This window comes from Eutrigla gurnardus, assembly GCF_963514095.1.
Source record: "Eutrigla gurnardus genome assembly, chromosome: 23".
Classification (NCBI taxonomy): Eukaryota; Metazoa; Chordata; class Actinopteri; order Perciformes; family Triglidae; genus Eutrigla; species Eutrigla gurnardus.
Window position 1 is genome coordinate 16,299,997 of NC_139934.1, and position 14,013 is coordinate 16,314,009.

General features: G+C 44.1%; 2 protein-coding genes across 3 annotated transcripts in view; both read right to left on the reverse strand.

Moving 5' to 3' along the window:
• Positions 1-7,898, reverse strand: part of LOC311009189 (up-regulator of cell proliferation-like) — a 191,239-nt gene extending 183,341 nt beyond the window's left edge. The window contains exons 1-2 of the mRNA XM_084003211.1: positions 7,780-7,898; positions 4,548-4,605 (exon numbers count right to left, since the gene is read on the reverse strand). Of these exons, the coding sequence (XP_083859337.1) occupies positions 4,548-4,553 (6 nt within the window). The 5' untranslated portion in view covers positions 4,554-4,605; positions 7,780-7,898. The remainder of the gene's footprint in view (positions 1-4,547; positions 4,606-7,779) is intronic.
• Positions 1-14,013, reverse strand: part of LOC311009187 (up-regulator of cell proliferation-like) — a 91,468-nt gene that overhangs the window by 42,553 nt on the left and 34,902 nt on the right. The window lies entirely within an intron of this gene.

The following is a 14,013-nucleotide window of genomic DNA, read 5'->3' on the forward strand; positions in this document are numbered from 1 at the left end:
GCCTGCGCCAACATGGGTGTGGCGGCGCAGCAGGTCAGTCACAGATTCAGCTTGGCGTAGCGGAAGTTTCGTGGCAAAAAGCCTCGCCGAGACTGCGCTGAAAGCTCGCCAGCTCCAACCTGGTCTACTTTCGGCGCAAGGCGTAAGGCGTAAATAAAGTCCATTCATTCAATGCGAATCACAGCTGGCAGATCGGAAGTTTGGCTGACGGCGCGCAGTGCGTACACGTCACCGAGATCTCACAGGCAGGTTTCCACAGTTCCAGGCACATTTAAATGCAATAAATAATCACAACAAACACTATTTAATGCAACTAATTGAACCAACACGGGAATTTATATATAGAGAGATTTTCCCGTCACATCTGACGTCAGATCAAAGGCGGATGGCACGCGTAACGGAAACTCTTAATGCGGAAATGCATTAAAGGAGAGGAGAGGAGCTCATTTGATTGGTGAAGATCTGAATCGGCTGTATTAATCCCAGTCCACGCCTCGTCTCCTCCTCGTCTCCCACTCACGCCTTCTTCTCCTCCCTCTTTCCCACTTGCGCCGGTGGGCAAGACGGGAGGTGTGCCTGCGCGAGCCTGCGCGGTGCACGAAACTTGCAAAGTCCAGGCGGACACACCCCGTCGGCGTGGCGCAGGTGCGCTGAAAGCTGACTGCGCCTGGTCTACGAAACTAGGGCCCTAGAACTTTTATTTGGTTTTGCACATATTTACACTTGGGAAAAAGAAATATTTTATTTCATTTATTTTATTTTAACTTATAAATTTTAGTTTTAGTTTAAATTTGTGAAAGAAGAAGTTTATTAAAAGATCATGCTTACACAATGCATGTAAAGAGTTATAATAAAATATTTAAAAAGGCATGTGCAACTGTGTTAAATTAAAGTCTGTTGGTCCAGTCATATATTTTGTCATTGTAGTTTTCTTAAAATCTCGTCTCGTCTCGTTCTCGTGGACCCAATATTGTGTCTCGTCTCGTCTCGTGAGCTGAGTGTATCGTCACACCCCTAGTAAAGAGAAATTATGTTGTTCTTATAAAGTCTTTTAAAGCCGATTAGAGTACAGCTTAATTTTATATTTTCAGGACAATTATTACAGATATTAACCCCTCTAACAGAAAGACAGTGATTTTTTAGTAGTTCAAATCTTTGGTTTCTCAAATAATAGTGGTCTTCTCAGGTTATAACTGGAGTCCTTCATTTTAAACAGATTCTGGATATTTTGAGGAAGAAGTTTATTTTTTGCTTTGTACATGGTTTGTATTGTAATGTAATCAACTAAGTCCCTGAATTTCAAAATGTTCAAGCAACTAAATAGTGGGTTGGTTGGCTCACGGAAAGGTTTATTACTCATGGTTCTAATAGCCTTCTTTTGCAATAAAAACATAGAATTTGTATTTGTTCTTTATGTGTTTCCCCAGACCATAATGCAATATGTCATATATGGGGCAATTAATGAATAATATAATGTGATAGTGATTGTTGAGAGAGGAAAGCTTGGGCTTTATAGAGAATTGCAATGGATTTTGACATTTTGGATTTGACATCATTTATGTGTGATTTCCAATTTAACTTATCATCAATGATAGCTTCAAGAAATTTACTTTCAGGTACAAATTCAATTTCTGCATAATTTATTGTTAAGTTTCTGCTTGAATTCCTGGGCTTTTTTCCAAATATGATACACTTTGTTTTACCGAGATGGAGCGATAATTTGTTTAAGTCAGACCATTCTTTGAATTTCTGCAGCTCCTTCTCTACCATATCCAGAAGCTGCCCCAAATGTTCCCCACTACAGAACACAGTGTCATCAGCAAATAAAATAAATTTCAGGAATTTAGAAACCAAACATATGTCATTAATATATAACAGAAACAGCAATGGACCCAGGACTGAACCTTGAGGCACCCCATATGTGACCTTCAGGAATTCTGAGTTTGTCTTATTGTAGTCCGGCAGACCTTGCGGCAGTGGAAAGACTGGAGGCAGTGCGTCAGATGTTTGGCCCAAAACAGTTGAATGTAATTATTTTCAATATGCCAGTCAGGAGAAAAAGAAAATCAATGAAATTTAATAAACAAAAACTCCCAAACCATTCTCAATTAACACTCAAACTTAGACTTCAAAATTAGAATAACTTCAATAATCAAAAATAGTAACTCTCCACTGACAGCTGAATCCTTCTGTCCATGGTCTAGATGCTGGCAAGCTCACCTCAGACCCCTCTCTTTCATAGACCTGTTTAGGCCAAGCCTATATCACCTACGGCCTGACCCATTCCCATCAAAAATAAATTATTTCTAAAAACGTACATTAACATCACCAGACAGAGTCAACACCTTACCCCCCACATATTTACCCCCCCTAACTTCCCCTAACACACAACGCCAAAAACACCCCTCTCATCCCACACACTTGAACCCCGCACATCTCTGACGTCACACCCCCCACTGCACAAAGTTCCTCCTGACTTCACGTCGGGTCCTTTCACAGCCTCCAGCACCCGGAAGCCAGCGCAACTGCAGCGTGAGTGTTTCACCGTCTTTGTCCATGCTTGGGAAATGTTTGTACCGTGTTTCCTCAACAGTTGTCCGTAATGTTGTGCCTTATGTTTGTGTTGCAGGCGGCGTCCTGAATGCGCTGGAACGTCATGTTCGTGTATGCGCCGGGATGCTACATCCGTGCTAAAATAATAAAAATGTGTCCGCGAATCCCGGCATCAGTCCCGTTCAGCTCAGCTGCGCCAGTGGTAACGGGCAGCCGCACTACACCTATTAATATGGACATATTGATATCTGTTATGTAAGTAGCTGGTTAACCAATCATGTGCCAAACTTCTGATGCCATACCTCTGTAACTTATCCAATAGTATAGTGTGGTCTATCGTATCAAATGTTGTCTGTAAATCAAAAAATACCCCCACCGTATATTGTTTTTTCTCAATTGCATTTGTTATTTGTTCAACAAAGTCCATTAAAGCCAATGAGGTGGTTCGATTCTTCCTAAATCCATATTGCTGTTCACAGAGTATTTCTTTTTTTTTTCTATGAAATCATTTAATCTGTTTGCAAATACTTTTTCCAAACTTTTTGACAATTGTGGTAACAGTGAAATTGGCCTATAATTTGAGAAGATATGCTTGTCACCAGATTTAAACAATGGAATCACTTTAGCAATCTTCATTTTTGAAGGAAATTTCCGAGTCATTAGTGACAAGTCACAGATGTAAGTTAGGTGTTTAACGATACAATCAATAATACTCTTAATCAAGAACATATCAAAATTATAAATATCAGTTGATTTTTTACCTTTTGATTTCCGAACGATTTCGATTATTTCTTTTTCATCAGTTTTTTTAATAAACATTGGATACGAGATTGTATTGATTGTATTGTTATTATCCTGGGAAGACATTTTGGGGGAAGGGGATAGAATAGAATTTGCTAAACTTTTACCCACAAAATACTCATTAAAGTGATCTGCTTTAGATTTATTTTCCTTAATGATTGTGTCAGTATCCGCATAAAAAAAAGATGGGTACTCTTTAACAAGTTTTTTTATTTTTAATGATTTCCTTTCAAATCTTCCAGGTGCGTTTGATGTTGGTTCTATTTTTTTCTAGTAATTCACTGTAGTACTGCTTCTTACAGGATCTCATGATACCGGTTAATTTATTTTTGTATATCTTATAGTTCGTTTCTGCATCCATTTAAAAAATGTCTTATACAATACATTTTCCTTTTTAGATACATTCTGTAGCCCCTTTGTTATCCATGGTTTGTCCACATACCGTCTCTTATCGACTTTGGCCACAAGTGGGCAGTGTTTGTCATATAATTTGGAAATAATAGAAATAAATGATTCATACGATTTGTCTATATCCTCAACATAAATCTCATTCCAGCTTTGATGCAGTAAGTTCGCTCTAAGATTTTCAATGGTTGCATCTATTATTTTCCTTGTTAAATTTCTAGTTTCCTTAGGACCATCATTATTTTTAACAGGTGATTCAAAGGCAGTGAAAACAGCTAAATGATGAATGACATAAGTAATCCACCCTTTAAGTTCCCTTCAGTGACATTCGTTATTATCAATAAAGTGTCACTGTGTTCATAGTTATCCTGCTTGGATGTGTAATTGTAGGATACAGACCCAAACAAAACACAGAGTTAATGAATTTCATTATTTGTGGTTGACTATGTGGTTGACTGAGAGCATATAATTATATTTTTGATTTTCACATTTAATCTCAACTGTGATACATTCAATAATATTTTCTAGGGAAAAGGACATATTTCTGATAATTTCACATTGATTAATTGATTTAACGTAAAGTACAACCCATCCGCTCCTTTTATTCCTCCTGTTTGTAGAGAAAAAAATCATATCCCTCAAACTGGACAGCATCCTCTTGAGCATCTTTTAGCCAAAAATTGCAATTATGTAGAAATGGTTGTTGGGCAGTTTTAGTTGGTTGGATAATATTTCCATTATATGTTTTTAATTGTTGGAGACATAAAAAAAAAAAACAAGCTGTTTACCTCCATTGTAGGGCCAGTCTCAGTCACACTTGGTCGAGATTATTCAAACAGCTTCTCACTGAAAGTAAAAGGGGCAAATCTATTAGTCTTTATTCAGAGTACTATAATATCCCATGAAGTTTAAAATACCCTGCAACCTTTCAAGAGATGGACCATCACGTTGGCCACTCGTCATTTGAATAAGCTACTTTATGCAGATCAGTGGCGTCCATTGTGACCCGCCTTAGGAATTACCAAAAAAACGTTTAAAATCACCACTGTCCATCTGAAAGATTCAGCAACTATGTGAGTCATTTCAAAAAGATTCCAAATGTCACCCCAACAGGTGGATCTGATGAGCAGCAGAGCAGCAGCCTTACTGGATCTGGATCCATATGGTGGTAGTGATGGTAAGGAGGCCGCTGTAGCGACCTGTCAATCACAGAGTTGCCCCAACCTAAAGCATCCCCTGCTTTAAGTTCTATTTGACTCTAAGGGCCCTTCGTAGACCAGGCGCAGTCAGCTCTCAGCGCACCTGCGCCACGCTGACGGGGTGTGTCCGCCTGGACTTTGCAAGTTTCGAGCACCACGCAGGCTCGCGCAGGCACCTCCCGTCACTCCCACCCGCGCAAGTGGGAAAGAGGGAGGAGAAGAAGGCGTGAGTGGGAGACGAGGAGGAGACGAGGCGTGGACTGGGATTAATACAGCCGATTCAGATCTTCACCAATCAAATGAGCTCCTCTCCTCTCCTTTAATGCGTTAGGGGAGGTTCAGTGAAAGTTCCGTCACTTGACAACCCGATGACAGAAGCAGCGCCGCCGCTCCCACCACGCGCATCACGCGCTGTGCGCGCGTATCATAATAATAACAATGCCGATATTATAAAAAAAACAGGAGAGAGAGAGGGAGATGTTTTGGTCCGAGAGGCTGAGTTTCCGTTACGCATGCCATCCGCCTTTGATCTGACGTCAGATGTGACGGGACAATCCATATAGATATAAATTCACGTGTTGATTCAGTTGCATTAAATAGTGTTTGTTGTGATTATTTATTGCATTTAAATGTGCCTGGAACTGTGGAAACCTGCCTGTGAGGTCTCGGTGACGTGTACGCACCGTGCACCGTCAACCAAACTTCCACTCCGCCAGCTGTGATTCGCATTGAATGGCTGCGTTTCGGATCGCATGCATTTGCGCCGATGCATGAACGAGACTTGAGAGGATCCGCCGGAACTCGTCATAAACACGTCAAGTTCCCACCACGTCAAGTCGGACACAGGTGCACTTCACGGACTTTTTTTTTTTTATTTAAACTTTATTAATAATTGTATACATAACAAAAACTATCGCGCCAGTGGAAACTTCACAGACTTTGCACAAATAATATGGCCTGCCCAGTGGCGCTGGCTTTCTTCGTCGCTGACGAACTCGAGCCGAGGCATTTGAAGTCCCGTTGTTGACGGAGGCTGAGGAATTTTCTCATGTGGGAAATACCACGTGATAATTCTAACCAACTAGGGCAACGTTGAGGGGAGTGTCTTATGTCCGCACTTATTTCAGACCATCTGCAGAGAAAAGCATGCGAAGGGAGGTACCCTGGAGATCCCGCGAGTTTTTAAAGTCATGTGACATGTCGCAAAGGGAAGTTATCACCAGCATTTGTGACGTTTTTTTCCCAGAATGCCTGGTTTTGCGAGGCAAATGCATGCGCATGCTTGATTCGAAACAAGCCTAATGGCTGCGTTTCGGATCGCATGCATTTGCGCCGATGCATGCACGAGACTTGAGAGGAGCCGCCGGAATTCGTCAGAAACACGTCAAGTTCTCACCACGTCAAGTCGGACCCGGATGCACTTCACGGACTTGTGACACTGGCTTTTGCTAAGGCAAGTTTCGACCCGCGCAGCCTTGCGCACGGTCAGTTTGGCAGTTTGGTGGATCGCGTGCGCCAAGATGGGTGTGGCAGCGCAGCAGGGGGAGGTGTCACAGATGCAGCGTGGCGTAGCGGAAGTTTTATGGCAAAAAGCCTCGCCGAGACTGCGCCGAAAGCCCGCCAGCTCCAACCTGGTCTACTTTCGGCATATAAATAAAGTCCATTCATTCAAGGCGAATTACAGCTGGCAGAGTGGAAGTTTGGCTGACGGCGAGCAGTGTGTACACGTCACCGAGACCTCACAGGCAGGTTTCCACAGTTCCAGGCACATTTAAATGCAATAAATAATCACAACAAACACTATTTAATGCAACTAATTGAATCAAGACGTGAATTTATATCTATATAGATTGTCCCGTCACATCTGACGTCAGATCAAAGGCGGATGGCACGCGTAACCGAAACTCAGCCTCTCGGACCAAAACATCTCCCTCTCTCTGTCCTGTTTTTTATAATATCGGCATATTATTATGATACGCATGCACAGCGCGTGATGCATGTGGTGGGAGCGGCGGCGCTGCTTCTGTCATTAGGCTTGTTCAGGATGGTCTTGGCTTGACTTGACTTGACTTGTCACGCCGACAAGAGCTGCAGGTGTCTGAGGGGGTGGTGCTGCAAGAAGCGGCTCTTAAAAAGCGTGCAATACTGGAAAGCGGCGCGTCCACTCGCGTTTAAAATCGCCCCTGTGGACACGTACCTTCAGTGCTAGCCATCATGCATCGCTTTCAACCCACAATACATCACGTTAGGTAGCGCGCTGCAGGAGACTACATCAAGTCGAATTCGCCTACTGGGTTGTCAAGTGACGAAACTTGCACTGAACCTCCCCTAACGCATTAAAGGTGAGGAGAGGAGCTCATTTGATTGGTGAAGATCCGAATCGGCTGTGTTAATCCCAGTCCACGCCTCGTCTCCTCCTCGACACACCCCCTCGACCTGGCGCAGGTGCGCTGCGTACTGACTACACCTAGTCTACGAAACTAGGGCCCCGTTTGTTAATAGCAGCTGAATAAATGCAAGAAAATAGTTAACTCATCACAAACATGCAAATGCTTGGGTTTGTATCTCAGACACAATCCACAAATATGAAATATTTCTATATATTTCTGTCTGTCAATCATCTGAAATAATTGAGGCAATCAAAATTAAAATAATAATGTTTGTGCTTAATTCAGCACATGATTGGTGAGGTTTTAAAGAGTTTACAGTGGAAGCACTTGTCTATATTGTAGATATTTTTTTCTCGTGTAGTTTTGTCAGTCCACGCATCACGCACTTACCGGTAAAATCACGGACAAAACAAAAGTATATAGCAACCCACCTTTTTAGAAGAGGCGTGCCCATGGCAGGATGTCCTTTGGAAATCAGGATGCAGAGGAGAAGGACTTGTCTCGTGCAAATGCAGGCCTGCAGTGCAGCCTCTCCTTTTATTCTGCTGCTGAAGCCAATTTCACTTTCGTTTCACAGAAAATGCGTCACGTGGTGTGATGGCGCTGCAGAATGAAGACACTTTATAGGAGGAAACAGCCACAGCCACTTCTTTTTCTCATTGTGTCACATACACAAGCCTGTTTTATTAAAATACGGGGATCTAAATGAACAACACGCCACCTGGAGTTATTTTCAGACTGTCCTCCTCGAGAAAACGACCACATAGGTCGTGTGTCAAGCACCGAATTACGACCATATGTTACGTTTCAAAATAGCGCGCCCTCTAGCGGTCAAGTAAATATCGACACTCCGGTGTCTCAGACGATCGCCCCCCGTCAATCATCGGCAGAGACCCCCCCCACACGTCGACCTAAACCTACCCGTTTCAGGTGTTGTAATTGAAAATGTGATTGCTTTTGTTGGTCCAGGAGTCATTATGGATATAGATATTCCTCCCATTTGGTAAAAGGCAGAGTCAGAGTCAGATCAGAGTTGATAAGTCCCCACAATTTGATGTAAGCTTGACTGTCTGGTTGTGACTGGGTTACTGAGTTGAGTTGAAGGTATGTTCATTCCTCCGCAAATTCAAAACCTAGACTCCAGGTATGAGTGGACACATGACTAAACAACCAGATGGTATTTTTATTATATATAATATCGCTTCTGTTGCCTTCTTACACCCTGGCTAAGTAAACGGGTAAACTGAAGCTACAGTGGCTCTACGGGACTGTTTTCATTGTACAGACTGGCACATGTTCAGGGATGCTGAGAACATTAATTATTGAGGAATATACATCAATAGATGTTATATATCAGCAAATGTGTTCATGGTGTGGTCATTACAAAGACAATACATTCACACATATGACAAAGATGGCGCCGCCGATGGCAGCCACGGTGTATTGGTGCGCATTGTTTTGTCTTGTTTTCGTTGTTCACTTTTCTGCCGCGGTACCTGGAGCTCTTTCACCAGAGATGAGCTCATAAACATCAGGGCAACAACTCCAGCGGATTTAATCCCTACTTTTCTGGCTCCTTCCGTGGATTTATTGGACATTCTGGTAAAAGGTTCACTCACCTTTGCCAATGCATTGAAAACCCGGAGGAGACACCGCAGACACCGTTACCTGGGATATTCCTTTCCAACGTGCGTTCACTGTGCAACAAACTGGACGAACTTCAACTACTGGTGGGGAAAAACAGAGACTTTTCTACATCCTCCGTTTTGTGCTTCACGGAGACATGGCTTAGTGGATCGATTCCAGACTCTGCGCTACAGTTGCCTGGGTTCCAGCTGCTCAGAGCGGACCACGACACGGAGCTCTCCGGCAAATCGAAAGGTGGAGGAATCCATCCATCCATCCATTGTCTACCGCTTATCCTGTATTCAGGGTCACGGGGGGGCTGGTGCCAATCCCAACTGTCATTGGGCGAAGGCAGGGTACACCCTGGACAGGTCGCCAGTCTATCGCAGGGCTAACATGTAGAGACAGACAACCATTCACACTCACATTCACAACTATGGGCAATTTAGAGTCATCGTGGAGGAATCTGTTTTTATACTAACAGTGATTGGTGCAACGATGTGTCAGTGATCCTACAGTACTGTTCTCCTGATCTGGAAACTTTTTTTATAAACTGCAAACCCTTCTACTCACCTCGTGAGTTTGCTTCATTCATTCTGGTCGGAGTGTACATTCCGCCACTAGCCAATATGCAAGAGGCTCAACGCACGTTAGCAGACCAAATACTGTGCATGGAGCGGACAACCCCGGACTCCTTAGTTATCGTCCTCGGCGACTTTAACAAAGGTAACCTCAGTCACGAACTTCCCAAATACAGACAGTTTATTAAATGTCCAACCAGAGAGGAGAATATCTTGGATCACTGTAACACTACAGTCAGCGGTGCCTATCACGCCGTGCCTTGTGCTGCACTGGGACACTCTGACCACGTCATGGTCCACCTGATTCCCTCATATAGGCAGAAACTAAAACTTTCTAAACCTATTGTGAGGACATCTAAGAAGTGGACCAGTGAAGCCATGGAGGATCTCCAGGCGTGCTTGGACTGTACAGATTGGGATGGTTTCATGACTAATACCAACAGTCTGGATGAGTACACAGTGACATCATACATCAGCTTCTGTGAGGACAGCTGTGTACCATCACACACTAGGGTGTTTTACAACAACAACAAACCCTGGTTCACAGCCAAACTCAGACAGCTAAGGTTGCTAAAGGAAGAGGCGTTTAGGAGTGGGGACAGGGAGTGGTTTAAAGAGTCGAAGTACAGGTTTAGCAAGGCGGTGAGAGATGCTAAAAGACTGTACTTGTCCAACAACAATTCTCAACTAACGACTCTGCTTCTGTCTGGAGAGGCCTCAGACAGATCACCAGCTACAAACCAAAAGCCCCCCACTCCATCAACGACCTGCGCCTGGCAAATGACCTGAACGAGTTCTACTGTCGCTTTGAAAGACAATGGGAATGTCCTGACACCTTCCCCTGTGACTCCTTTAACAGCTCCAGCCAATCAGCGCCACCTCAGCCTCTTCATCACTGCCCACCTCAGAGTTGTGGTTATGAAGTCCTTTGAGTGCCTTGTGCTGTCTCATCTCAAAACCCTCACTTGGCCCTTTTCCACCGAGGCATTTTGAGGGCCGGTTCGGAGCCGGTGCCCAATCGCGAACCAGTTCTTCCTGTTTCCACAGACAAAGAGCCGGCTCTCGGCCAGGAAAACTGGTTCCCGAGCGGCCCCAACTCCTTGCTGGGCTGGAACCGGCCCGGCTTATGTTAGGTGCTGGGGGCGGGGTTAACGCTTGAGGCAACGAGGGAAAATACTAATGTTTTACTAAGTTTTACTAACGTTACTGTTCCCGGTAAGTTTCACTTTTAAAATGTTTCACCTCGTTGCTAACCAACGACACATTTCTGTTTAGTTTACCAAGCTAGTGATTACGTTTGTAACAGCAGCAACTAGTGGCTATGCTTCCTCGGGTAATGTAAGCCGACCGGCTAGCTAGCCAGCTAGCGTGATATTGCTAACAACAACGTTAGCATGCCACTTTCTGACTGCCGTTTGCTCACTAAACGTTACCAACTACCAACGTAGCATAACATCTGTGTTTGCAGCGTCGTGGACACGTTTGTGATTAAACCGCTGTTCTCTGGTTAGTGTTTGTAGAGCTGTCAGACATCGGCGATATTGAACGGAGGTCCAACCTGCAGATGACTAAACATCAAACTATCTATCTATCTATTGATCACACACTGTTTCTACACTTAAAATTTTTTTCTGATTTTAGTATTTTGTGTATTTTATTGTTATTGTATTACAACAAATAAACACTTTTTCTGAAGAGACATGTCTGCTATGCTTGAAATTAGCGCTGCGGGGAAACCTCAGACGTATACAGTGACGTAATGACGTGGTTCTCTGGGCTCTCCAGCTGGTGGAAACGCAAACAGGTTCTCAGAAGGTTCGCAAGTTGAACCAACTGTGAACCAGCACAGGCACCGGCCCGGTTCTTGAACTAGGTTCGCGTTGGTAAAGGGGTAACTGACCCACTCCTGGACCCCCTGCAGTTCGCCTACAGAGCCAACAGATCTGTAGATGATGCAGTCAACATGGCCCTTCATTCCATCCTCCAGCACCTGGACTCCTCAGGAACCTACGCCAGAATCCTGTTTGTGGACTTCAACACCATCATCCCGGCTCTGCTGCAGGACAAGCTCTCCCAGCTGCACGTGCCTGACTCCACCTGCAGGTGGACCACAGACTTCCTGTCTGACAGGAAGCAGCACGTGAAACTGGGGAAACACGTCTCTGACTCTCGGACCATCAGTACTGGTTCTCCTCAAGGCTGCGTTCTCTCCCCTCTGCTCTTCTCCCTGTACACCAACAGCTGCACCTCCAGTCATCAGTCCGTCAAGCTCCTGAAGTTTGCGGACGACACCACCCTCATTGGACTCATCTTTGGTGGGGATGAGTCCGCCTGCAGGTGGGAGATTGACCATCTGATGACCTGGTGCAGCCAGAACAACCTGGTGCTAAATGCTCTGAAGACAGTGGAGATGGTTGTGGATTTCAGGAAGAACGCAGCCCCACCCGCCCCCATCACCCTGGCTGACTCCCCACTCAACACTGTGGAGTCCTTCCGCCCGCCCCCATCACCCTGGCTGACTCCCCACTCAACACTGTGGAGTCCTTCCGCTTCCTGGGCTCCATCATCTCCCAGGACCTCAAGTGGGAGCTGAATACCAGCTCCCTCACCAAAAAAGCACAACAGAAGATGTACTTCCTGCGGCAGCTGAAGAAGTTCAACCTGCCAAGAACATTGATGGTGCAATTACTGCCATCATTGAGTCCATCCTCACCTCCTCCATCACCATCTGGTATACGCTGCTGCCACCACCAAGGACAAGGGCAGACTGCAGCGTATCATCCGCTCTGCGGTGAAGGTGATTGGCTGCAATCTGCCGTCCCTCCAGGACCTGTACACCTCCAGGACCCTGAGGCGGGCAGGAAAGATAGTGGCCGATCCTTCCCACCCTGGTCACAAACTTTTTGAACCACTCCCCTCTGGCAGGAGGCTGCGGTCCATCAGGACCAAAACCTCACACCATAAGAACAGCTTCTTCCCGACTGCAGTGGGCCTCATCAACAAGGTTCGGGACCCCCACTGACAGACTCTAACCCCCCACCCAGTAACTACATGTTACACTAACACACATCCTGGACTATTATCCCTGATCATTGCACATATCATCATCTCTTTATATATTGTATATATACTGTGAACTTGCACATCCAGTTTTTTGCACTCCCTGCACAAACTGCACTACCTCAAAACAGTTATATTGTACATACTTCTTCATGTTATTTGTTATAGTGTCTCATATATTTTTTTTACTGTAAATTTCTATTCCAGTACTTTTTCTCTTTTTTATTACATGTTTATTGTATGCACCATACACAACCAAGACAAATTCCTTGCAAGTGAAAACTTACTTTGGCAATAAACCTGATTCTGATTCTGATTCTGATTCCACAACCAGGAAGCCTGGATGAATGGAAAGGTGAGGGGCCGAACCAGAGCCCCAAAAAACCTGCCTTTTGGTCAGGTGACAAGGAAGCATTCAGCATCACGGAGCAAAATCGAAAGTTGGCACCATGGAGGTGAAGCAGAGGCATCAAGTGAGACTGTAGACTCTACAGTCTCACTTGATGCCTCTGCTTCACCTCTACAGTGTAGAGAAACCACAAAACCAACAACACTAAAGATGCCATGTGGCAGGTGATCCAAAAATGAAAACTTGGGAGGGATATTAACACCGAGTTAGCTTAAGGTGTCTGCGTGGAGGGAGAAACCAGATGGATCCAGATCCAGTAAGCTGCTCAGGGTGCCGCACTGTCACTTGTGTTCATTGGATCAACCTGTTGCTCCTCCTCCGTTCAGGTGAGGAAACAGTCTTCCCTTCTCTTCCCGAGTTTTTTTTTTTATGGCTGTGTTGATGTGTTTTTCCTCTTATTTAAGTTTAATTGCTAGATATGTCTGTGATTTGTTATTAAATTCAAAGTGGCCATGTCTTATGTGCTTAAATTAAAAACTGTTTCCATAGTCGTTGGAGAGTTAATGTTCTTTGTCTTATTTTCTTCTTGTATGATGAATATGAGATTACTGAACGACTGTTTTGCAGACTTATGTTGAGTTCTTCAGAGTGATTTATGCCCATGAAGGATGAACACTGTCCTTAAAAATCTCTCTCTGGGTCGCTAAGCAGTTTTGAATTGAAGCGCCATCTGGTGCTTATTTGTGGAACAGCTTACTGTGGAGATCACTTATTACAATTGAGTGGACTGACGAATCTGGTCTGGTTTATATTTATTAGTGAGACAAACTTATGTTCTGATCGGTCTGTTATTGGCTTTTCAATAACAGCTTTAGCTTTTCAAGGCTTGACAGACATTTATCATTATTATCATCATCATCATCATCATTATTATTATCGTTGTTATTATTATTGTGTATTGTCATTATCATCATCATTATTGTTTTTTTAGCTTGTTTGTAATGTAAAGCCATTTTGATTGCTTTTTATGACCTCCACCGGGACAGGTG